The sequence below is a fragment of the Cucurbita moschata genome, unplaced genomic scaffold (genome assembly GCF_002738365.1).
Source record: "Cucurbita moschata cultivar Rifu unplaced genomic scaffold, Cmos_1.0 Cmo_Scf00043, whole genome shotgun sequence".
Taxonomy (NCBI): Eukaryota; Viridiplantae; Streptophyta; class Magnoliopsida; order Cucurbitales; family Cucurbitaceae; genus Cucurbita; species Cucurbita moschata.
The window spans coordinates 505,951-530,191 of record NW_019268559.1 but is presented as its reverse complement, the minus strand read 5'-3'; the positions used below and the strand labels follow the sequence as shown (position 1 = coordinate 530,191).

The 24,241-nt window shown below is 36.6% G+C and overlaps 3 protein-coding genes, 1 long non-coding RNA gene and 1 pseudogene across 7 annotated transcripts; 2 read left to right on the top strand and 3 right to left on the bottom strand.

Annotated features, from left to right (window-relative positions):
• Positions 1-203: 203 nt before the first annotated feature.
• On the bottom strand, positions 204-3,249 carry LOC111433693. Its single transcript, XM_023070848.1, has 7 exons — positions 2,656-3,249; positions 1,731-2,239; positions 1,579-1,646; positions 1,267-1,320; positions 979-1,068; positions 709-885; positions 204-609 (listed from the first exon to the last, which is right to left on the bottom strand). Exons 1-7 carry the CDS (start codon positions 3,135-3,137, stop codon positions 568-570), a joined length of 1,422 nt encoding a protein of 473 aa, XP_022926616.1. The 5' UTR covers positions 3,138-3,249; the 3' UTR covers positions 204-567.
• Positions 3,250-11,485: 8,236 nt separating this feature from the next.
• On the bottom strand, positions 11,486-12,380 carry LOC111433694 (pentatricopeptide repeat-containing protein At1g64583, mitochondrial-like). The gene has a single exon (XM_023070849.1). It carries the CDS (start codon positions 12,360-12,362, stop codon positions 11,574-11,576), a length of 789 nt encoding a protein of 262 aa, XP_022926617.1. The 5' UTR covers positions 12,363-12,380; the 3' UTR covers positions 11,486-11,573.
• A 670-nt stretch (positions 12,381-13,050) lies between these two features.
• On the bottom strand, positions 13,051-13,896 carry LOC111433560 (annotated as a pseudogene).
• Positions 13,897-14,394: 498 nt separating this feature from the next.
• Positions 14,395-15,579, top strand: LOC111433695. Its single transcript, XR_002708849.1, has 3 exons — positions 14,395-14,645; positions 14,992-15,126; positions 15,497-15,579. It is a non-coding gene; the product is annotated as an uncharacterized LOC111433695 (long non-coding RNA).
• Positions 15,580-20,891: 5,312 nt separating this feature from the next.
• On the top strand, positions 20,892-24,181 carry LOC111433690. 4 transcript variants are annotated; one of them, XM_023070840.1, is made up of 6 exons: positions 20,895-21,454; positions 21,776-21,950; positions 22,085-22,753; positions 22,862-23,303; positions 23,424-23,505; positions 23,692-24,181. In XM_023070840.1, the coding sequence occupies exons 1-6, from the start codon at positions 21,425-21,427 to the stop codon at positions 23,893-23,895; spliced, it is 1,602 nt and encodes a 533-aa protein (XP_022926608.1). In that variant the 5' UTR covers positions 20,895-21,424; the 3' UTR covers positions 23,896-24,181. The 4 variants fall into 4 exon arrangements, with proteins under 4 accessions (XP_022926612.1, XP_022926608.1, XP_022926609.1 ...); XM_023070841.1 differs by having other exon boundaries at positions 20,896-21,454; positions 22,091-22,753; XM_023070842.1 differs by lacking the exon at positions 20,895-21,454 and adding an exon at positions 21,470-21,660.
• Positions 24,182-24,241: the final 60 nt, after the last annotated feature.

Sequence of the window (24,241 nt, the reverse complement as noted above, 5' to 3'; positions counted from 1 at the left end):
AGACCTAGTATGCTTATTATTACTGCAAATTTTCTCCACAGCTTCTTTGTTTAGGTTAGACTCCACATCGAGTTCTTCTTTTTATCGTCTTCTTTATAGGATTTAAAATTGCCAGAGCACCAAATGGTACTGAAAATAGGTCCATTTTGAGTTCAACGATCGAATATTGTTTGTATGATCTGGAAGTGTTTGCCTAGCTAATATAACTCGAACGATTGTTCATCCTTTCATGAGGACCAAAAAAGTAGCTATATTGAGTCTATTCTCTGTTTCTTCCTCAACATACAGATACAACAAGATAATGAACAAACAAATTCTATTTCACCTTCAAAATTTACAAACATACAGATACAGACACACCAAGAGGCAATTATACCTGACATTCTATATGTTCATATGCTTTAATCATCCAAAAGAACATGTAGAACTCTTGCAAGCAAATCAGATCTATTGCTATAATCCGTCCAGCCAGGCTTGGACATTTCAGCAATTGATTGTCCTGACCTACCCCTACCGCTTGTAGTTTCAACTTCCAGTAAACTGAACTTTGAAGGTTTGCCTCTGTTATTAAAAGAAGGCATCTTGGGAAATGAAGGCTGTCCATGCTTCCTATGATCATGACACAAACAATAAGGCTTGATTCATTTTGGTTTTCCTGAATTGATATGATATAGATAGATGATTCAGTGACTGCAAAGAAAATGGTACCTGGAGGATAGTGAAAGCCTTTTCAGCGACATATTTTTGCATGTCTGTGGCTCCTCTTTGCTGCAGCTTGTCTGGGTGGAGGCACAATCTTGCCTTTTGGTAAGCTTTCTTCACCTTTGTACCCTCCATAAGGCTTGCAAGTGGAGTTACATGCCACCCACTTCTGGGCCATAGAATCTGCATAATTTGTAAGCAAAACTATATGTCAATTTGCATATCAACTTCATGTCATTGCAGCGTTAGAAAAAATGAGAAAAGAAAATCTCTTACATGGTGGAGTGTTGAAAGTAGGAGCCGGATGTTGGTTTCCTTGCCGGATGACCACAACATTATATCTTCATCTATATCCTCCATTTCCATCTGAAATATTCACAACGCAATTACAAATCAAAATCTTCTTCCTTCAAAGGGACTGTGGGCAGTAATGCCAAGCCTAGATCCATAAAGAAAACCGATTCTGGCATGTTTTGTGTTAGGAATTTAATTGTGTCAAGGCCATGAACCTTTTCGTTCCCAAAGAACAAATTTATTTTAGTTCCATTAATAGCAGAAGCTTACATCTTTTTCAGACTCTGCCTTCACCCCTTCAGCTGAACACGTTCTTTCTTCTACCTTCAAAAGAAAATATACGTAGAGAACATGTCAAAAACTTGAACTAGTAGCAGATCAAACCAAAATTTTCCTTCATTTTGTAGGGGAATGGATTCAGTGATTGAAAATACAGAATAGTGAAAAACGAAACTTGTTTTATGCAGAAACAATTGTTGGATGATCTAGACTGGAAGGAGCTGTTTCTCATATTTTAGATGATCTCAACGATTTCTTCCTGTTGTCGTTAGAATGATAAAATTTCGAGAAACAGGAGTTTACCTCTGCATATTGTGTTATGTCATGAACCCCAAACTGTTCACCAGAAATTTCACATGAAACAGTAGGCCCTGCTAGATATTACCAATGAAAATTATTGGTTGATTTCCAATATAGAACAATCGTTAAGTCGAACAAAGAAATGGTGAAAGTACCTTCAGTTTCAACAAATTGTTGACTATCATTCAGCCTTGTGCTCAAATCTGTCTCAGAAGTCTGTGTATTAAACTTTTCTTTTGCCCATGCAATGACTTCATCAAGTGCAGCTGCTTCGTTTGTTCCCTCTCTGTAATCAGAACCAATTTCAATGACATAAGAGCTCATTACTTCGTCATCTTCATCTGCCAACACATTTATTTGAATATCATGTTTCCCCTGACACAGTGAAGAGCTTGCAGATGACGGGGAATTAGGTTCTAAATCATCCACTGATATTTTCATGCTCCTGTATGAAGTTGGTTCAAGGCTAATAGTTTCCGGTGACGACACCGGCCGAGGGAACCCCGAATAGGAGCTCCTGAAAGTTTCCTTCACTTCACCATCAACGTACTGGTTTTCCACGGTGGAAGAACGGTTGAATGAAAAGAATGACATCCCTTGTTTCTTTTGGTGCTCCTCTGGTTTCATCTTTGACGAGTTCCATTTTGTTGGGATATTGATAGGCCTAATACATCAAAACAATCAATGATACCCACAAATCATTAGTTGCTTGTTTTTGACAACAAAACTCAGACCACCCTGTTCTAAAACTAATCAACTGATGTCTGCGTGAATTTCAACTTTAAGAAAGAAATCACAAACAAAAGGGGAATAATCAAACCAAAACACTGTTCTTGTTCCAAGTGGATTGCCAAGAATACTATAGAGCTTTTCAGAATCAAATGCAAATCTCAGCCTCCAGACAAAATAGCAATCAGTTTCAGAAGAAACTTTGATACACAAGAAGACGACGTACCCTAAACCCTTGTATTTGTCCACAACCCCATAAACCCGCTAAAACCAAGCCACACTGACAGGGAAAACTCGTGATGTATCCCAAAAGTAGTTGAGCAGGAAAACCGATACCGAATAGCCACGTACCTGAGCTTCGCAGCGAAGGAGGATAACACGACGTCGTCTCCGCTTACATGCCGGAAAGGGCTCGCCTCCTCGGAGCTCAACACCGACGAAGAGTTGGATTTCGTCTTCCCTTTCAAGTTCTGCCTCGTCTTATCTATCGATCGCCGCTCGTGATCGGATCCGAAAATATCGTTGTAAAACCCCTCGCCTCCTGACGGAATCCTGAATACCGGTAAGCTCCGACCAGCATTCTTTGCAGACGAGAAGAATTCCGGCGGTCGGAACATTTCTTCGTAGAAGAAATCGAACTGCTTGTGTCCGAGTTCTCCGGATGACTGACGCGAGAGGACACTTCGCGGCGGGCCGCCAAAGACGTCGGAGAAGTCGTCGGGATGGTTCAGAGCTCTGGCACCTTTGGAGAAGGACCGAATCGACGAGCTTTCAGTCGATCGCCTATGAGGGAGGTCCGGCATCCCCATCCTCATCCTCCAAGATTCGTCCATCTACTGGAAAAATCACCGGCGAGAAGGGGAGCTTAGACGCCGGAATATACTGTGCCAAGAAAGTGTACTAAGCTTATATATATAGAGGAATGAAAAAAGAAAGGAGCTTTATAAAAGGTGATCATTTCCCCCTTCTTTACACAACATTGAGTCTTAATAATTAGTTAAATTTTAGAATTATAATTGAAAAAAAACAAAAAACTACATTTCTAGTGGTTCAATAAATAACTATATAATAATATCATTTCACAATTAATATTCAATTATTAGAAAATATCTCTTTCTTAATAAAATATATTTTTTCAACCATATAAACATATTAATATAGATTATTAAATATTTTTTTCACCATTCTTCTTCGTAACTTTTTTTAAATAAAATAATATGCTTTTATTTATGTCTGAACTATTAAAAGTTTTATTTTATCAATATTCTTAATTTCCTATTTGATAACTATTTCTTTTTTTTTAATTATTTCATAATTTAGAAAAAAAAATATTCAAATATTTTTTTAAAGAAATATGCACAATTTCTTTAAAAAAAACCTAACAACTATCAAACTCGACTGCTCTCTGTGTGTATATATATAGAGAGGTTTATACATAGTCACGACCTCATACCCCTAATCGTGAAATATTATTTCATCACGTTTTATATTTCAATCTCGATCTAAATAAAATATCTTTATGTAAGCGAGGCATTACACAATACAAAACATAAAAAATGCAACATTTAACATTATCCATTTAACATCTATCTTCTTGAATTCTTATATGCTTGTCCCACTTGTATGCTTGTTCGTAAATCATTCATTTTATGTTATGTTATTTCAAAACACATTACACAATTATATAAAAAAAAAAAAAACGCATTTGATGGTATTGATCTTTCTATATGAACGATAAAAATTTTGAAATTGTAGAACGATAATGATTATTTTGTTTACTTTTCCTTTTGAAGTTACAAAATATTACTCATTTTTTTCGATATTCAAGACACCTTTTGTTGGTTCATGAAATATTTTAAAAGCACAGTTCTATCGTGGCCATTGATAATGACGTTAAAAACAATGACAGTAACCCTAACAACAACATCGAAGAGGACAATAACGACAACGACAACCACACTACAATGTGAAAGAAATGAAATGTTCGAGATGAAAATGGGAATAAAAACAAATGAAGACATAGCCAATGTCTCATTTGACTATGCCAAATGACAACACATTCCACCTCCCCTCACTTGCTATTCATCGTGTCAGAAATGAAATCTTTGTGCTTCACAGCTTTAATTCCTTTCATTTTTTTCCTTATTTCGTAATGAAAATCAAAACCATATACGTGGATAAACACCAAACCACTTATTTAAGAGATGATATTTTCAATCAATTCGTTAAAACAAGAATACAGTAATCTTAAGCTACTATTTACAGAGTCGAGATTTTTATATATTCAAACGAATCCATAAGTAAAATGAATCAAAAAAATGAAAAAATGGGATGAACTTAACATGAAGAAGAGGCAAAAAGCTAAAAAAAATTGTGAGGTTGATAAAGTTTGAAGGGAGAAGAAAGATCTTAGGCCACTAAAAATGGAAGAAGGACATGAAAATAAGGAAAGAAACAAGAGAGTTGGGACAGATATGATAGCAACAAAACAACAATACAAAAGTGGGGAGCCATCTGCTTGAGGACACTTCATTTGGTCAGTACCTACTGTCCTTCGAGATACAAACCCAAGACAACCCCAATCTCATGGTGGTTCAAATGGGGTATGTCATGTGGGAATACTTCCAAATTCTTTTGTCATTTAGCCATCAAAACCCGAGCCCGTCAGGTGGGTGGCAAGAGCACCGGACCAGGCGGAGCACTCGAAGAAAGGGGGACACATTAAGCAAATACGAAAAATGTTATTTAATGCACCTGTCACTGTGTTCTTGACATGATCATGATATCGCAATAAAAAAACCATCTTCTAAACTCTTTCAGATATTTAATCAACATGAACATATCTCAACAATTACGAGGTAAATTTTCATCGTTACTTTTGTTGAATTGAAACAAACATGTCTAATAGCTACAAAATGACAGTTGTATGAAACGATTTCTCATAATTAGTGTTTTCACTAATTTTTGTACACTAATGAAGCATAAATCACATGGACAAAAGAGTACAAGTGACTTTATTTCCAACAATAAAATCTTTATACATCTCTATCAATTTTGTACATTATTGGAAGGTTTAAGTCACCACACCAAAAAAAAGTGAAGCAAATAGCTTAATTCTCTTTATAGATTCTTCATTTATAACCTCAAAACCATCTCATTTAATTTTTAATAAACTTTCACGTTACCTTAGTAGATCCACAGGTCGAGTCGAGGCTCTGAGTTCTTTCTTTCTGTGTAGGACGATGCGAACAACCAGACTACAGCTCAATTTTGAATTTTTCCTGCATGAGAGACGAGTCCAGAATTAGTTGAATGCTATCTAAATAAGTCTCCCTATAGCTAACTGGATAAGTTCACTTGAAACACGCCGCCGCTGCAAGTAAACGGAAGAGGAGCACTGCCATCGCCGGAGAAGGAGATTTCTCCGGCGAGGAGAAGTTTACATGGGAAGGGAGCTGGCGGCTGCTGGAGCCCACGAAGCGGAGGGGGAAAATTCTGGCGTGGGCCTAGTTTTATTATTGACGTTAGAACACGTAACATAGGGAAAGAAACTCAAACAATTTGGTTAGATAGTTGTTGAAAAAATATACTAACCATTCACTCAATTCATGAATGAGTATGAAATTTGAAAACCCATCAAGGAAATATAACCAATATCATCACAAATGGTTTGTTTAGAACTATAAAATCACTCCTTGTCCCCCACCAATTTGTGTATTATTTGAAGGGTCTAATCATACCAACAAAATAACACAAATAATGTTCGAAGTATAATTTTTTTTTCTTGGTGGTTTAATGGCAAAATTGATATGAATTTAGAATAAAAAAACATAAGATCTAAATTCTACTTTCAAAATTTTAATATTCATAGCACAAAACATGAAGTATTTTGTGAGAAAACACTTTCGGCTCTCAAGTAGTTCATCAAAGAGTTAAATTGGTCAATTGTTATTGGTAATTCCATTTTGGAAGCACTCTTAAATGCACCCTAAAATATTTTTGACTGATCGTAACATCATTTACGAGGAGTCTCGAATGTATTCTAAAGTATTTTTGAGTGATTGTAACATCATTTACAAGAAGTTAAACCCTTCACTCAAATAAAGATATCTCTTACAACATTCTAGACTAGAATCACTCACTCGTTTTGTTTTTTTCCTAGATTCTTCTTTCGCAATAAAAGCGAGTATAATTCTATGATAAAAGAGTATGCCTCCAAATAGATTTGTCCATAGGGAAGAATGAACACATTGGTGGGAATATAGGCCAAATAAGTCTCACTTTTATTTCACTAGCTCACTCTTTCTAAGAAATGTAAATAAAAGAAATCGAGTGGATTATGTAGCACCACGGATGATGATGTTTTCTTTCTTTTTATGGTAATAAACATGAAGGTACATAGTCCACAAAATGATTGTAGCTATTAATGGAAGGAATGGACAGAATAGTGAGTTAGCTGGAAGTGAGAAAATGTTAAATAGTGGCAGGTGAGGCCAAGGGTTCTTGATACCTTCATAGCAGACATCGTGTGCTTTCACACATTCATCTGCTTCAAACTCTCTCTCTTTACAACAAAGCATGATCATTCTTCTCAACCATCTCTTTGAATCTATGCATTAGAGATAACTACAATTACAATTACATGAAGAGTTATATATCACAAAAAATATCTTCAGAACGATTCCATGAAGATCTATTTATCGTTCGTTAGTTACCGAACACTTATAATCCATATTTTCTGTTTCCATAGAAACTAAGCATCGTAACCTATATTTATATTGTTTTTATTTTTTATTGTCGTCAAATTTAAAACTTCTTGACAAAATAAGCAATGTTTAGATTGAATAAAAAGACGTTCTTACCTATAAAATCCAAAATTTGCTCATTCCAATGACATGACCTCTAGCAACTTGCCTGACCCAAAATTGCTTCCTGCCGTAGATAAATGAATCTTTAATTAAAAAAAATACATTATTTGAATATTACACGTTATTCTCATTTTAACATTTATTGATTGAAAGGACTAAAAAACTTAGAGACAAAAAATTGAGAAATAAGGGGGCCTAACTTGTCGCTGTCAAAACAGATTCTCCAAGTATAAAAATGGAGGATAGTTTCTTAACATTATTTCTAAAAAAGCATCTACAGAGTATAAATGTATATGGAGTTTACAAAGCAAAAGGTCTGAACTTTGGATTTTGTGGCTCTCATTTTCACAGCTTTTGCTGTTGAAAAAGTTAAATGTTGTGACATATGATATAGATGTGTGTGGCTGTGTTGCAAACAAGAAAAGAGAACCACATGGTCAATAAAATATTGTAATAAACTAAGAATTGTTTTGGTCCAACAAGCAACCAAGCAGGGCCTTAAATCTCTGATTATCTGGGGTGGTTCTAAGAAATGCAGAGGGAATAGGGAACATGGGTCAATAAAATACTTACCAATTCAAATGGTAATCATGTAGCAAAAGATAATAAATCTTTATGGGCTGTTTGGATGTCCCTCACTGTATAAGAATTTTTAAATTGAAGGGAGCAAAAAGAATCAATTGCTTTGCAGAAAATCTTTCTTCTTTTTCAGCTTTTGTGGTGTAAGATGGCCAAGTTTTCAGTGTACTGTACTACCAAGAGCATGTGGGGGAAATATAAGATGTCATAAGCCAAATCAAGCATATAATATTGAAACATGTCTTGCTTTTTATATGATAAAAACTAGAAAATGAAAAGGAAAAAAAAACAGAGAGAGGAGAAAAAACCAGGAGAATGTTTCTTTTTATTAAAAAAAATTATATAATGAGGTTAAAAAATTTTACATTTAAGGCCCTGATTGGTTAGGAATTACTGTGACTGAAGAGAATGATTTGATTCGACTCTGGTTGGAGAAAAAAGAAGGGGGGAAACTGGCTTCGATTTTTGACATTTGGACTTGACTTGATTTTTTAATAATTTTTTTAAAAAAATTGGATTGACTCTGATTTTGATGCCTTGAATGCCAGAACTTGTCCTTACATTCCAGTTGTTGAATAACTTAAATTCCCGAGAAAGAAGGGGTGCGGGGACAATACATTAAAAAAAGAACCCCTTGAGGAGATAATAATAGAACTTCTGGCCTACCCATTTGGCAAACATTTGTCACTAGGCTAAGCCTTTTCAAAAGGACATCAAACATGTAACAGAAATAACAAAACAGAGTCAATAAAGACATTTTCAGATGTACCTCAACTGATAGACATTCCAGGCGTAGGACATGTCGACTATCATCTTGCACAAGATGAACATGGATTTTGGAACCTCTGCCGAAGAAATCACTCTAGACTTCCATCTTATCCACTGCAATATTGGAACTGCATTCAAGAAAACCAATCAAAAAAGGAAAAAAACTGTCGATCTCAATTTAGTTTAAAGACGACAGAATTTGTGACAATTTTATATTCAAACACAAGAATAAAATGATACGTGCATCTCAATGTGATTCTGCTACACTTTTGGCTTCAATGGTTTGGAGAAAGTTAGAATTTAACCTGAACTATGTTAAAAGTTAAACTTCCATCTATATAGTTCGATAAAATTTCATAAATAGCCCTACGGTTCGAAAGTCATCAATGGATTGAGTATGTGATAATTGTCAAGTACTTCATCCGTTAATGACTTTTAACAATATGAATTATTTATATGATTTTATCATATCGTATTGACAAAATTCTAACTTTTAAAACTACAAGGACTATAATTTTCTTCAAACTATAAAGGCCACGTTTATAATTTAACAAAAAAAAAAAAATATACAGTCCAAAAAAGTTTCAGGATTGCAACGAGTTGGCTAGAATGATCGCAAAGGGTGTTTCAGATAAATTGCAGAGTATAAGCAATAATGAGACCCATACCATTGCCTTGATGACCCATGCTGCTACATATGCTGTTTGGAGTAAGAAATTTGTCTCGTTTGTTGGAGATTGGGATCGCCAGGAGAGTAGGCCATTCTTTCTGTTATTCTTAATATAAAGAAAAGCAAGCCTAGTTACAATGTCTTTCAAGAGTAGATTCTAAGCATACTAAAATAGTAATAATAATAATAACAATCTTTTGTTAAAAAAAATGATGATGAAGTGATATAATCTAAGATCAAACCTCTGATCTACTTCTATGAAGATCCCCAATTGCTACAGTATAACTTTTCTTCATCCTATTACTTTTAAATAAAAAGGAGATGCGTTTCATTAGTATATTGAAAGGCTAAATGCAAAAACTGCACTCCCTCGTTAGGAGTTTACAAAACAGAGATTCAATAGAAATTAATTGCTAGGAGTAATTGTGTAACATTGAGAAGAACAAATCCTCAAATCATATGGACTTAATTTGAGACATAACTTCCCAAGTTCTTCCCTGTCAATGTAAATTTTGATAGTTTCTCTTCAAGAAAAGAATCCAAGAAATGTTCTAACTGCATTAACGCAAAAGATCTTAGCCTTTCCTTAAAAGTTATGTCAACTCAATAATTGCATCACATCATCCTCGGGCAAAAAAAATTGGTACGTCAAGAAAGATTGAAGCAAAGGAGGAAGATTCCCGATATCTTCTTCCTGAATGAGCATAAGAGCGGTAATTGGTCTAGAGATTCTTCTGGTTTTCCACCCAATAGACACCAACAAGGCAAGAGCCATATGCCGACACTTATTTGTTTTAGTCTCACAACCGTATTGAGCCCTCCATGGCATACCAACCAGCAAAATAAACATTCACCATATAGGATTAGAAGCAAAATGTCCATGATGAATAAATGAACTGAAGGATTTTCTGTTAATGCAGTTTAGTGCCTTAACTTTTCTGTTAATACAGTTTAGCGTCTTAACTCAAGAGCTTAAACCATTAATTTTGGAATTAAAGGGAAAGACAGAAAGTATCTCCAGAGTTATATTCAATCACAATTTTACAAACTTTGTCCTCCAGCTACACACCTTTAAATATTTGTGGAGTACCTGGCTGCCTTTCTTGAACCAAAATTGCGGCCCCATTGGTCATACAGAAAAGGAAAGCTCCCCATCCATCACCAATAATCTCCTGGCCCCCAATCAACATTAGGGGTCCTTCAAAAGAGCACTCCAGTACCCAACCTAGCATTTAGAGGTAGAAACAAGTCATTGAAAAAGAAGTCCCACGGCAGTTAACGTTTAAGCTATGCATAGGCCTGTACATATAGCAGTCAATGTCGCAACAGCAGGTAGTTATAGCATTAATGATTTTTTTTCCCTTCTTAGATTTGAATTATCAAGAGCAATTGTATCAAAAGACAAACTCGATCCTATTGGACCAACCACTTTATTCAGGGCAGATGTGGGCAGTGGGTCACAAGGACCCAGAGAAGGGCCAAAAAATGGAACAGCTTAAGGTCTCTTTCCAGCCTGTAGCAGCAGCAATGAAGGAGAAACAGTACAGGCTTCAAATTGCGAATTTGGGGCAAAATTTATCATAAAACAAAGAGAAACAGATAATTTACCCCGGGTACATTCTTACTCAATCCCTATAATGAGCAGCTTGCCATAAGAAATATCATTCATTGCCCTGCCAGCTTTATCCAAGTGGATGTTTTACATGCAATTCCAACCTACATAGACACCCATTCCAGTTTAGCACATTGAAACTTTTGAGGGGGGGCGGAAACTTAAGTCATAGGTTTGTGTATCGTATATTTCGAAAAAAAAAAAAAAAACACCCTTGAGTTCCTAAAACTCAACCCCAGTGGCACAAGGAACAAGAAATTGAATGTATGCCAACTATTACACTGACATGATATTGAAACCTTTAAAGCAGCAGGTATCTTCTTTTCGTCCTTTGTTCCTTCGTTGTGTAATTTGCTCACGGGGGTATTTGGATAAACTGGATCGGATCTACTCTTAATAAATTCCGGAAGACTATTACCTAGCTCTGCAGTAATTAGAGAATGGTAAAAACTCACAGGACATCAATGTTCGGTAATAGCTACTAAGATCTGCATAAACTAAAAAATGTGCGTGTGCAACTAATCTTTGCCATAGAGCCAACCATGGTGATTATAGCACCTGACATCTTCAATCAAAATTACAAGAGAAATACATGATGCGTCCAACAATTCCAAATATTCACTTGTGAGAACATCATGCTAAACAAAATATCATGAAGAACCACCACGAAGCAAATGATAAGAATTCTGAAACCTGGAAGCAGATTTATGCAACTCACAGCACAGAAATATGATGTAAACATGAAGTCAACCAAGATAGATTATTAGAAATCTTAGTCCTGCAAGTGCTTTTGATCTTGAGACAAAACACAATCACGCTCTACAAACCGTAATACAAGCCTATCGGCCTCCTCCAATTTTCCTCCTATAAGAAGTCTCCTGCTTACCTTCTCACATAACAATAAATCAGGAAGTAGATTTCTATTGAACATTTGACAAGAAACTGTATATGTTGACATAGGAATTCCAACACTTAAATAAACATGACAAGTTTTAGCATCAGTTCTTGAAGCCGTCCTCAAACCCTCACCTAAAAGGCTGTCGGCCTCTTTAAGGTATCCAAATTTACAAAGTTTCTCAATAACTAGATTAAATAGGGTTTGAAATCTGCCTTTTGAAATCATGTTCTTCAATAATTTCATCAAATCTTCTACCCTACCCTTTCGACAATACTGGTGGATGACAGGCCTGTATGTAACAGGAGAAGGAGCCAACCCTTGCCTCAGCATCTTCATTGAAAGTTCAGTGGCGTCTTCTATACGGCCAGCTTTGCCTAGTGCATCAATTAATGTTGTGTATGTCACAGAACCAGGGTCCTTGTTACAAAAGTACATATCATCCCACAATGACAGTGCAGCTTCCAAATCATCTTTCTGACCAAATCCATGAATGACAGTGGAGAAATTGACTACGTTAACAGCACAACCCTTGTTCATGCACTCCATGAGTAACTGCTGAGCTTCATGTGGTTGCCCATCCCGGCAAAGAGACTGCGCCAATAAGTTGATTTCAACTAGATTTGGAAAGAAACCTTTTCCAATCACCTCCCTGACAGGCTTCATGCAATTTCCCTTTCAGGCGTAACCCATGAACCACAGTGCTATAAGTGATAGCATTAGGTGGTCTCACTCGTGTTCATCATCACTCTAACTTCTAATGATTTTCAATTTCGGCATAAACCATTTAGCAATTTTGTAAATGTTATAGCATTAGGTTTGCAGTGATACTAATACATCTGCTGCATCATCTCTTTGTGCTTGATCAAGTTTCCCAATGCGTCAAAACCTGTCAAGGATAGAGGTGCATGTTACAACATCTGGAGCACATCCCTTGAAGAACATTTCACCAACAAGCTCTTTTGCCTTCTTAATCTTTCCTTCCTTGCAATATGCATGAACTATTGCACTATACTCGACCTTGTCAATTTTACATTACAATTATTCAGCTTCTCTAAGAATCTCTAAAGCCTCATCTCCGTGGTCATGCTTGGAAAGCATCTGGATTAGAGAATTGTAAGTAACATGGCCTGGAAATAAGTCACTATCCATTCTCATTTTCTTCATCAGCTCCCTAATTTCATTCATCCTCTTGTGTCTACAGAGAAATCCCATGAAATTATAGCAACTAATTTTATCTGGGGAGCATCCCTTAGATGGCATTTGAGCAATCAGTTGGCTTGGTCACCCTGATGCAAGTTACAATAGCCCTTGATAAAACAGTTATAGCTCACAACATTTGGAGCAATGCCAATTAGAACCTACGTTCTGCAAACCTCAATGCCTTCTTTTACTCTTTAATATGGATTGCAGTGTTAAAAATAGACAAATTAGGTTAATCTCCTGCAAGTTAACGAATGAATCATGTCTGTACCGCCACAATCTATCTGCCCAATACAAGAATATCAAAGCAATTCTTTTGCCATCCTGAGAGAACAAAACAACACAAACCTGTGGCGGATTAAGGCTTCTTACACTAAATGCCTCAACTCCCCTTCAAACTTCCGATTCCAAGAGGAACTTAGCTGGATCAATTTACAGGCATCTTTCACTAAGGGATATCTAAATACATCTTCACCAGTTTCAACTCTTTTGAAATCATTTCCTTATCCATGATTTCTATCAGACATATTAGACACCAAAAGATCCCCGTCATTATCAACATCCACACCTTCCTCTTCTTCATTAGTAGACTCTTCAGCCTCCATAACCACCGAACTTAAATTGCCGATCCGTTTCATATTCCTCATCAGGATATCCGCAAACTCGAATCTCCGAAATCCTCCGAATCAGTTTTCTGAAATTCGTCATTTGCATCATCAAACCCGTTACTTCTCCCATCAATATCACTGCAGTAAGTTCTTAATCAACGACTGAAACTCGAATCTCTCCTAGAGGAAAACGATACAAATGCGCCAAGTTCACTCCATGTTATAGGATGGAAACAAAAATTATCGAAGCATTTATAGACAATTTCATTCACAAAAAAAGTAGAACTAGCACTACCGTTCTGAAAAGTATTTAGATAAGTCAGTTCATGAAGTCCGATTCGCTTTCTTCCAATTCAATAGTAGTAATTGAAAAATGAATAACATACCATTGTGATGGAGGAGAAAACAGTGAAGAAATTGACGAACTAGCGACTGGTTAGATAATCCTGCAGGCACTCTTTCCTGCCGCTCCGAAGGTGAAAAGTAACCAGTCTGTAGCCGCTCCGTCGACGTTCCTCAACTTCGCGCCAAAACAGGGCGTCCCTGTCGCATGAGTAACCAAGTTTGGGATCTAAATTAAGGTAAAATTACAAATACGGATTTGACATAATTTTTATTCGATGCATTATTTTAAAATTTTTAATTTAGAAAACCTTCTTTTTTTTAACTCATATGATTTATATATTTTTTTCTTTTTTGAAAACCGAATAATCGTTATTGATATATCATTTTTATTATATACTAGATAATTATTGATAAAAAAAATTAAATGTTAATTATATACCATTTTTTATTATTGACGTCATAAAAATTAAAATTAGATTAAATGTCAATAATATTATCAATAAAATGGTTAAAATACTCGAGACCGTTGAAATTGGCGGGACTCGAAGAGCATTCATATGTCTCGCGCGACGCAGATTCTCCCGGGAAGATCTCGATCATTGGAATTGCGGACAACGAGGGCAATGGAACTGGATCGGCGCTCATCTTCTTGGGCCCAGGGTTTTCGAGTTCGGTCTCTCATTTGATGTGCCTCGCCAGCCTCATGATCCCCCCTCCTTTGCTTCTCTCAGGCACTGACGGTTCTCCGCAAGCTCAACCTGAACTACAGGTGATTTCGTCAGATTTCTCGATCGTAAGTCTACTTCAAGGCTGTATTATGATTGTTTAGAGGAATAGGTGTTTCCGCATCTAGATTTGTGGTCATCTCTCTGGAGTATGGAATTTGAACTTCATTGCATCTAGATTTCGCTGCTCCGTTTGTTTTCTTCTTCTTTTTTAAAATGATAGTCTGAGGCAGTACTCAACGGGGGATTTCTGATTCATTGGCTGAAATTTCTTTAGTTTACTGAGCAATTTAAGTTGTAACTGGATCTAGGTATATGTTCACTGGCGCAGTTGCTTGCAGTTTAATTGACCTCGTTTTGTCCGTTATACGCACATGGCTACGGTTTGCTAAACCAAGTTTTCATATATTTCAGATGCAATGCATCGTTGCTCATTGATATTGCCGAAGCAATGGCGAGAACAATTACATATTGATCGATGTAGGGAAGACGTTTAGGGAGCAAGCACTAAGATAGTTTACACGCCGTAAGGTTACTCAAATGGATTCTGTGAGTCGTTATCTCTTGCTCCTTCTGTTTATATATATAATTTTTTGCAAAATTTTCAAAATAAAAATGCATAGATAAATACGATCAGGACACTATTTCTTTTTGCCGACCTTTATGGCTTTCAGAAGCAATCTTTGCGTCTTGATTTTTCGATCTACACTTTTAACGTACTTGAACCATTTCTACCTTGTGCCAACACTTGTTTTTTTATGAAAATTGATTCTCCTTTTTGTAAATTTTATAAGAACATTTTCTTTGCATAAAGTTGACTCTAACTGTCCTTATGGATATTTTGCTTTTCGCTTAAAAAAATTTCAGATTATGTTGATTCATGAACATGAGGATTTCGTTATTGGCTTTGATGATATAGGTGTTGTGTGTCACAATTGCACTTTGATGGCAGCAGACTTGCGATTGTGCGGCACTCACTTCTCAGCAACAAGTGAGTTAAGCCTATTTGTTCTCGCGTCGCCTACGGCCAAGCGACGTATGCTCGAGCCTCTGACCCCGGTTCAAGAAGAAAGTTTTCAGAAAGCGGGGGCGAGAGATTTCAAAAGAGAGTTTTGAATGCAAGATTTGAGAAATTGAAATTGGTGTTATATGGGAAGGTAAGCAAAAGACAACAACAACGGCTTACTGCATATAACTATCGGGTAAGGAGAAATTGACAACTAATCATATCCCCCTATAGTACATTTGGGGGCATTTTAGCCTTTGCAGGTGTAGACATGATTTTGGTGAACGGTCATACACCCTCATACTGACCCAATATGAAATGGTAAAGACCTATCTAGGATGAAAGCATGGGGTTTGGAACAGGTATGCAACCATGGACAACACGTCCTGGACAAGCAAGATCGGAAATCTGTCATGCGACCATTGACAATACGCCTTGGACATGCATGACCGTGACACTGTGCAACGTTTTAGTCCCACAAATGAAATCAACCGGACGCCTGTTTGCTTAGCACAAAATACGATGAAAAGGTACTTCTGTGGCAACCTTTCTTTAGATTACTTATCGTACATCTTACTCGCAATAAATTGGCCATGGAGTTCTTGGCCTTCGTTTTAAATGTTGAGCAAGCTACTTGTTCAGAGAATATTAGATAGACGATACGTCTGATGATGGAAGAGTTCCTATTTGGCACTAGATGTAGATGCTTCCGACATCTATTTTTTCTCTGAGAAATAATTTTTCATGTCGTTTTTCTTTTTGGACCTCCCAATAATTAAATGCATAACAACCAGTGGAGCCAACGTGGTTTTTTTTTTATATAGTGAACACTCTTTGTTTTCTCCTTGCTATCCAATAACACCTCTTAAAGGGTTCTTTGTAACTCGTGTAGCTCTGTGCAATTAATTTTTTCTTCTGGCTAATATTCGTTACCATTCATAACCAGGTTTGGAATCAAAATTTGAACCACTGGTGGATGCCATGTGTCATTTCACATCTTCTATAATTTGAGTCAATAGTCTCTACTTCAAATGTTCAGTCACATCAGTAATCCTAAGAATCGGTCCCTTCACTGTTACTCTCTTCAACTCTTCAAATGCAGTTTGACACTCTGAAGTCCAACTCCAACTATTATTCTTTTTCAATAGGTCCATAGGTGGATTCTCATATGGCTTCGACCTTCGACCAATCATCCATAGTAATTGGCTAATCAGAGGAAAAAATGTAGTTTTGTCACTGAAGCTGGCACCTTCCAGTCTCGTATGGCTTCGACCTTTCCATCTTCCATTCCACTTTCCACACTCGATTACATGTCTGAAGAAGCTTATGATTTCTTGCCGTGAACAAGCATTTTTTCCTCTTCACATATAACTGATTAGCCCTTAATTGTTCTAAGACAAGTTTCAAATGAACTTAGTATTCTTCCATCATTGGGCTGTGAACCACAACATCGTTCTGGTAGACTACCACAAACTTGCCAAGATATATGAAACACCTAGTTCATCAAAGTGATAAAGCTAGGTGATGCATTGGTGAGGCCAAAGGCATGACAAGAAATTCAAAGGATACTCGTTTGGTTCGCAATTATGTATATAAGATGTTGCAAAAGGTTGAAATTACTGAAAGATTAGTGAATTGGTTCCTTCGGCAAGTGGTTGTTGGCTCTGATTTCCCGAAGCCGGAACACTCTAACATCTGATTGTCTTGCTTCTCTTGATCTTCTTTGCTGAAAGATCAGTGAATTGGTTCCTTCGGCAAGTGGATGTAGGCTCTGATTTTCTGAAGCCGGAACACTCTTAACACCTGGTTGTCTTGCTTCTCTTGATCTTCTTTATTACTCTTCTTTCTGTCTTAATTCGAATTGGCCATCAGAAGATTCTTGGATTAATTTTCAACATTAGTAAATGAAGAGTCCAATTGAGAAAATTTTGTTGGCTGATGCTAACGATATTCACCTTGTACCTGTTTTCTCCTTTGTGTTATTATAATTTTGGAGATAGTTTTTCTTAGATTCTTCATTTCAGCTTCGCATTGCAGACTGGATCCCACAATGGTCATTTCTGCCTTCCGCAGGTTTTGTAGACAACTTTATGAGTTTTGTTTTAGGATCTTGGAATTACTTTATTGACGTCATAACTCGTGGCCTTTTCTTTGCAGGGACTCTTGAAGCAGTAAAGAGGATATGTCCAAGGTAAGCCATGCTAATTGGAATGGGTCATGAGTTTGATCACCACCACATGAATAATGAGTTCCTTGATGAATGGTCTTAAAGTTACAAAATTTACATTCTGATCCTAAAACAGGAACCAATCAACTTATATTCATTCAATGATTGTCCTGCACATGGCTGTCAAGTTATAGAGGTGGTTTCACTGTTCCTCGGTGATTCTATTATCTTTAAAAGGTCTAAATGAAGTTGGAGGGAGATGGCTTTTCTTCATTTTGTACTGTAGATCGGATGTCCGATACTGATCTTTATGTTCTATCCTTGTACTCATTCAGGAAGAAATTCCAGTGCAGCTTGCTCATGATGGTCCTAGAATCTCCACACACCTATGATGAGGTAAGATTTCTTCTAACGGTTCTTCACGATTACCATTAACTTCTTCGTTAGCTGTCCTTAATGGTATTAATTATATACACCTCGGTGCCAGTCTTTTATTAGACCAAACAAACGAAGAAAGTAAGACCAAGCATTGGTGACCACGAGTGCGAGGGGGAAAGTATTCAAACACCCTTAAACGCTGAAAGTTGAAACCAAACAAACCAATCAGAAAAGCTGAAAGTTCAAAATAAACCACCAAAACTTTGAAGGAAGTGGAAGAAAATTGGCTAACACATGTGACATAAGTCATGGGACCCATTTGCAAAGATGGAACATAATAATGCAATTCCTTCCTCAATTGCTCTGTTCATTTTGGAATCTTCCACAGAAAAACTGGAAAAGTTAAAATTTAATAGAGACAATATGGAGCTAATGGTATGCAAGGCAAGGACACTGTATGTGAATAAAGCGCATACTAAAGTTTCTTTCTTTCTTTTTTTCTTTTTTTTACTTAATAGTAATGCGCATATTGAAGTTCTATTTTTCTAATAATTTATTTTTTGCAGACATCATAGAAACACAATTTATTGTAGAGTTTATTACTGAACTTCTGTTGCAATAAGTGCTTATGGAACCAATCACGAAAATTTATGGCCTAAATCTTACCTCTCTGTTTTCTTTTGCCCTTTGGAGTGTTTTTTTGTTTTTTTCTGTCTCCTAAAGAGAAATTTCTTAATTGCTTCTCTATAGTTGAATGCTATAGAAATTTGACATTTCTAATTTCTATTTTCAAGAAAAAGGTCAATAGCACATTGAAGAGACCAGGGAAAATATAAGAAGGATGTACCAGAAGCAGTGTACTGCGATGGAGAAGTTAAGAGAGAAAAGGTTAGTTTTTTACTTGCCATGCCATGCTCAGAACTTTATACATTTGCACCTAAACGTACTTGGAAATTTCAACTTTTTCCCCAGTGGTCAGTAATTTTTTCCTCCAAGTTTGGGTGATAATAAGATTTAATAAATAATAAGATTTGTGGATTTTTTGATGCTCTATACTTCACTGATCATCCAAGATCTTTTCAAAAAATGATAATAAAATATCAATCCCTGGTCCCACCAAGAATGCTGATGAACACAAAATCTTAGCCAATAATTTGATTGATTTTTTCCATTTTTGTTTGCCCCTTTAAAATGTTGGAATGATATTGTTCTTAAAAAGAAATTAGTTAAAACACTATTTTGTTTCTTGTTTTTTTTATTTAAAAAAAAACCACTTTCCTTTTATTATTTCGGATCAATTAAAATTATCTTTCTTTTGACGGTACATATTTACCAAATATTATTCAACGGTACAACTTCTATTATTTCATCCGGCAATTTTTAAACAACTTCTAAACATTAAAAAGTTGCCATAAAATATAAATTAAAAACTTTCCTCAATACGAAGAAGAAAACAAGGGAAATAAATGAGAGTATAGAGTAGGGACTAGGGATGGCAGTCAACAGAGTCAAATTATAAAATTCTGAACCCCTCATCCAATTTTTCTTTTTAGATTTTCTAAAATAATTTTCCTGGTATTTTTAATTGTTTCACTCTATTTTTTTAAATAAAAAATATACTTTTTAGGGAAAAAAGGTAAGGGTTTGAGCATGGGTGAAAATGCTTTTCGCCTTAAAAAAAAAAAAAGAAAAGAAAGTATCTTTGACTGATGACTGGACAGTCCCTCCCTTTTCCCCAACGTTCTCTACTTCCAAAAGGCCGTCCCTTTCTGATAATCGTCATTTCCTCGCCGCTCAATTCAAACTCCTTTCACCCTCATTTTATCCAAACTCGGAGATTTTTTTTTTATTAAGCCTTGATAGTGCCGAGATTAGCGGTATTAAATTTTCGCCGTTTACTGTTTATAATATTACTCATAACATCATTTTCAGTCTTGTAAATATGTAAATCAATTTAAATCAACAAACGACAGAGAAAAAAACATCATTTTCATCTTTGTATTTTATTCATGAATTAATTTTGTTTGTTGATCTCCAATTTTATCAAGTGATTGAACTATTTCCTTGAATTATTGAAGTTTGATATTTTTTAAGGTTTGTAGCTGGGAGAAATATTGCTTTTTTTTTTTCTTTATTTGGTTTACTTGTCTTGTTCTTTTAATTGTATATGTTTTTGCTCAGCTTTACAATTTTAAAACATATTTTTAATAAGAGGTTTTTACCCTCTCATTCTTTAGGGACATTGTCTATTGTCTAAATTTGGGCTCACAAATTTTTAGAAAGTTTAGTTTTTTTTTAATTGTAAAATAGTGGGGGATCTTAGAATTTATTCTAAGTTTCTCATTTGTTTTGGTTTAACACGTAGATTATTGTTTTAGTTCATGAATTTGAAATTTTAAAAGAAAATAAGGCCAAGTATCTAGTTCAAACAATTATTTTGCTAAATTCCCAACTCGAGAAGATATGGAAATGTTGCTAAATTCCCATCCCAGTGTACGTACTTTCTCTGATGCCTTCTGTACCGACACTTGAAACCCCCATATTTGTTATACCTTTTCTTTTAATTATGTGAATCTCTTTGAAACTTAAATTTTTAGATTTGGATTCATCTTTATAGCCTTATTGATGGAAAAAGAAGAAGGAACACCCGTGATTGGTTGCCAACCCTTCTTCAAAAGTAATAAACCGACAGTGCAGAGGAGATTTAAAGCCAACAAATCAAAGAACAAAAAATGCATCACTGGTGAGTTTCGAGATTAAATTTCTTGTCTGTTTTCCTTTTTCCCCTTTCTCTTTTCCTATCATTTTCACTGTTCAACGCCCTTCTCCTCCTGTCTTCGTTAATCATTTCCCATAATTTTTCACCCTTTTAGTCTTCTCCCCAACTCCCACCTACTAATTTCGAAATCCCTCTTCTAAGTTTTAACAATGGCGAATTAATCGCCGACCATTTGATTAGTCCTTGTGATCAAGTGGCTCGTTCTGATTTAGCCACCTCACGTCGGTGGGTCCGGCAACTGACGTGGATTAATCGGAGAGGGGTTCTTGAATATGTTGTGTTGTGTAGTGCATGCGAGTTGGCCTTGTTCATGAGCTTGTAGAAAAAACCTGCTCTCTTCTTCCCCCCTTTGTCGGGTTTTCATATACTCTGAAATTGACTTGTGGGTCTTCTTTCTTCTTCTTCTTCTTCCACCTGCCATATCCTTTATTTCTTCCTCTCCCTCTCTCTCTTCAGTCATTCTGCAGAGTTGCATCTCCTAGAGAGAGAGAGAGAGAGAGAGAGAAACGGGAATCCAATGGAGTACGAAAGGATTCACAAAGTTCAGGTGGCCGTTCTTCTAGGATTCTATTTTTCGTTCTCTCTTACTTCATTTGGTTTTTAAGTTGGACTATTCCTGTTCTAGGATTTTGGAAAGACAAACTCTCATATGGGTTGGGAGTTGAGAATGTTATTTCTTGATCTAAGTTTGAAGAGTGGTTCCGAACCCTACTGATAGCTTTTATTTGTATGGAATTGATATCAATTTTGCGTGAGTGATGGGACAGTTCCAACTACTTAAGACAGAATAGAATGTTTTGAGTTCTTTCTTTTTCTTTATTTAGTTTTTGTGTTGGAAGAGTTTCATGGGTATTCTTCTCTATTTCAGACGGGTATAATTTCTCCGAGTAAACTGAGGATGAAACTCATGGCACCTCATCATAAAAAGAAGGATGGATCAAGCAGCAACTCTTCAAGAACTTCTCCTTCCAAACTTGAGGACACTGAGTTTGTCAGAAATAGTTTATTATTGGCCACAGAAAATGGTGGCTTTGAAGAGGAAGGTCTGTCTGTCTCGCCCTCTCTTCTTCCCCTTTCCATCTCATTTATGTTCCTTATTATGTCTGAGGGTGAAACTTTTACTTGTTTCATTGTCATGTTTGTGTGGAGGAGACGTATCGTGTTTATGTTTTTACTGATGCAGAAACATGTCATGCCGTGACATCTTCCTGCTTCGAAGTTCTCTCTGAAAATGTTTTGAATCAGGCAGTTTCAGACTCAAAACAAAGTGATCGGTCTCCAAGTCTGCCAAAGGAGTTTCTCTCCGAATCTGATCGAAATAGAATGCAGGAATGCCTGAAAGGTGATAGTTGTAATTCAAGCACAATTAACCCTTCAAAATCATTAGAAGATGAAAATCTGGATTATGACAGTAATGCAAGTTCATCTAGTTTTGAGTTTCATAAAGGAGAGAGGTCTGCACAAAGCTCCATTTCGAGGTCCCATTTGAGACCGATGCCATCGAAGTGGAACGATGCAGAGAAATGGATAATGATTCGTCAAAACAATGGTCAGGCTGCCAATTATTCTAAGAAGAATGTTGCACAAAACCATGGATATAGAATGATGGCCGCAAATATGGTGAGGGTTGCTCCAGAATCTGCAAACTCCCGGCTTCGGTCGTCAATTGGTAACGTTGTGGATGCAAACCATGTTGATTTTTGTCAGTCTGAGAAGTTCTCTTTTGTGCCTGCTGGAGCATATTCTTTTGCAGATGATGAGTTGATTGACCCATGTTCTCAAATTAATGACTTGAAGGAAGTGGATCACAAGCCATCCTCAAAAGCTAGTAAAGAGGATTCGACAGGTATAAGACCAACACTATTTTAGCAGCTTTCTCTCATTTGTGTTATATGTTTAGATCTTTTGCAATCCTATTTCGCCCATCGTATAAGTTTAATGGCTTATTCTTCAGGCTTCCCTGCAATAAGAGCAGTTTCAATGAGAGATATGGGAACAGAAATGACCCCAGTTCCTAGCCAAGAGCCTTCAAGAACAGCCACCCCTGTCGGAGCGTCTCCGCTTCGCACCCCAATTTCTTCAACCCCCTCCACACCTCGGAGAGATGCACCTGCTCCCACTCCTACAGAGCAATCTGCGTTCCAGTTGCAACAATTCACAGAAAATGGCCATAAGGAACTGTCAAAAGATGAAATGAAGCTCAAAACAAGGAGAGAGATTCTAGCCCTTGGTATGCAGCTTGGCAAGTCAAATATTGCAGCCTGGGCAAGTAAGGATGAGCAGGAAAAGAACAGACAGAATGTTGAAATTGCTGACAAGGAGGCACTCAAGCGAGCGGAGTTCGAAAAACGTGCAGCTGTGTGGGAGGAAGTCGAAAAGTCTAAACATATGGCAAGGTTTCCCCCCTTCCATAATTCACATATATCATATAACTCTTGGGTTGAGTTTTAAGATCCAGGAGATCTGATGACAAGTTATTCGTTCTAATTTGATAAGAAAATTTTAACATTGCTCAGATATAGACGTGAAGAGATCCAAATCGAAGCATGGGAAAACCAGCAGAAAACGAAGCTCGAAGCCGAAATGCGGAGGGTAGAGGTATTTAGATTCCTCCTTAAAGATTCAGATTAAGTCAATTGACTATTTTTTTTTATGAAGGCTGAACTTAAATATCTATAAATCAATGATAACTAGAGAGATCTCATATCATACTGATGAAAGATTTTCACTGCTGAAGACACGGCAACTATTTTAGTACTGATCTAAAGCTTTGACACAAATTAGGCCCAAGTTGAGCAAATGAGAGCTGAAGCTGAAGTGAGTATGATTAAGAAGATTGCTATGACAAAGCAAAAGTCGGAAGAAAAACGGGCTGCGGCCGAGTGTCGAAAGAGGCGGGAGGCAGAAAGAGCATCTGCACAGGCTGAGTACATTCGGCAGACGGGACGAATGCCATCCTCCCCTTACATTTGTTGTGGTTGGCTGTGATGAAACCAAAACTCCCATGAAAAATGAAGAGAACAATGAATTGGGGGCCTAACAATGCTCAACTTGCATCTATCAAGCAGCTTCATTTACATTTAGTTCCCAGAAGAGAATTTTACAGTTAATGAACTAACTCCTTACCTCAGAGTGTTCATATCGAATAAACAGAGAGCTATGAAAAATTCACGATTCGAACTCTTAAAATGTTTTGATTGTAACAAGTTTTTTGAAGCTACTTTTAGTACACCTGCCTGATTGTGCTTAAAATAAATGGTGAACTGTTCTCAAAGCTACTTTAAAGCATGTCTTCAAAGTTCAATCAACAAAAAGGCAGAAACAGAGAGCTGCA

Excerpts from the sequence above, each read along its gene's own strand:
- LOC111433693 (XM_023070848.1), bottom strand. The coding sequence starts at position 3,137 with ATGGACGAATCTTGGAGGATGAGGATGGGGATGCCGGACCTCCCTCAT. Across the intron at positions 1,321-1,578 it reads ACATAACACAATATGCAGAG|GTAGAAGAAAGAACGTGTTC; the intron begins GTAAACTCCTGT and ends TTTCTTTTGAAG. Across the intron at positions 1,069-1,266 it reads AGGCAGAGTCTGAAAAAGAT|ATGGAAATGGAGGATATAGA; the intron begins GTAAGCTTCTGC and ends TGAATATTTCAG.
- LOC111433694 (XM_023070849.1), bottom strand. The coding sequence starts at position 12,362 with ATGAAGCCTGTCAGGGAGGTGATTGGAAAAGGTTTCTTTCCAAATCTA.
- LOC111433690 (XM_023070840.1), top strand. The coding sequence starts at position 21,425 with ATGGAGTACGAAAGGATTCACAAAGTTCAG. Across the intron at positions 21,455-21,775 it reads AAAGGATTCACAAAGTTCAG|ACGGGTATAATTTCTCCGAG; the intron begins GTGGCCGTTCTT and ends TCTCTATTTCAG. Across the intron at positions 21,951-22,084 it reads TGGTGGCTTTGAAGAGGAAG|ATGCAGAAACATGTCATGCC; the intron begins GTCTGTCTGTCT and ends ATGTTTTTACTG.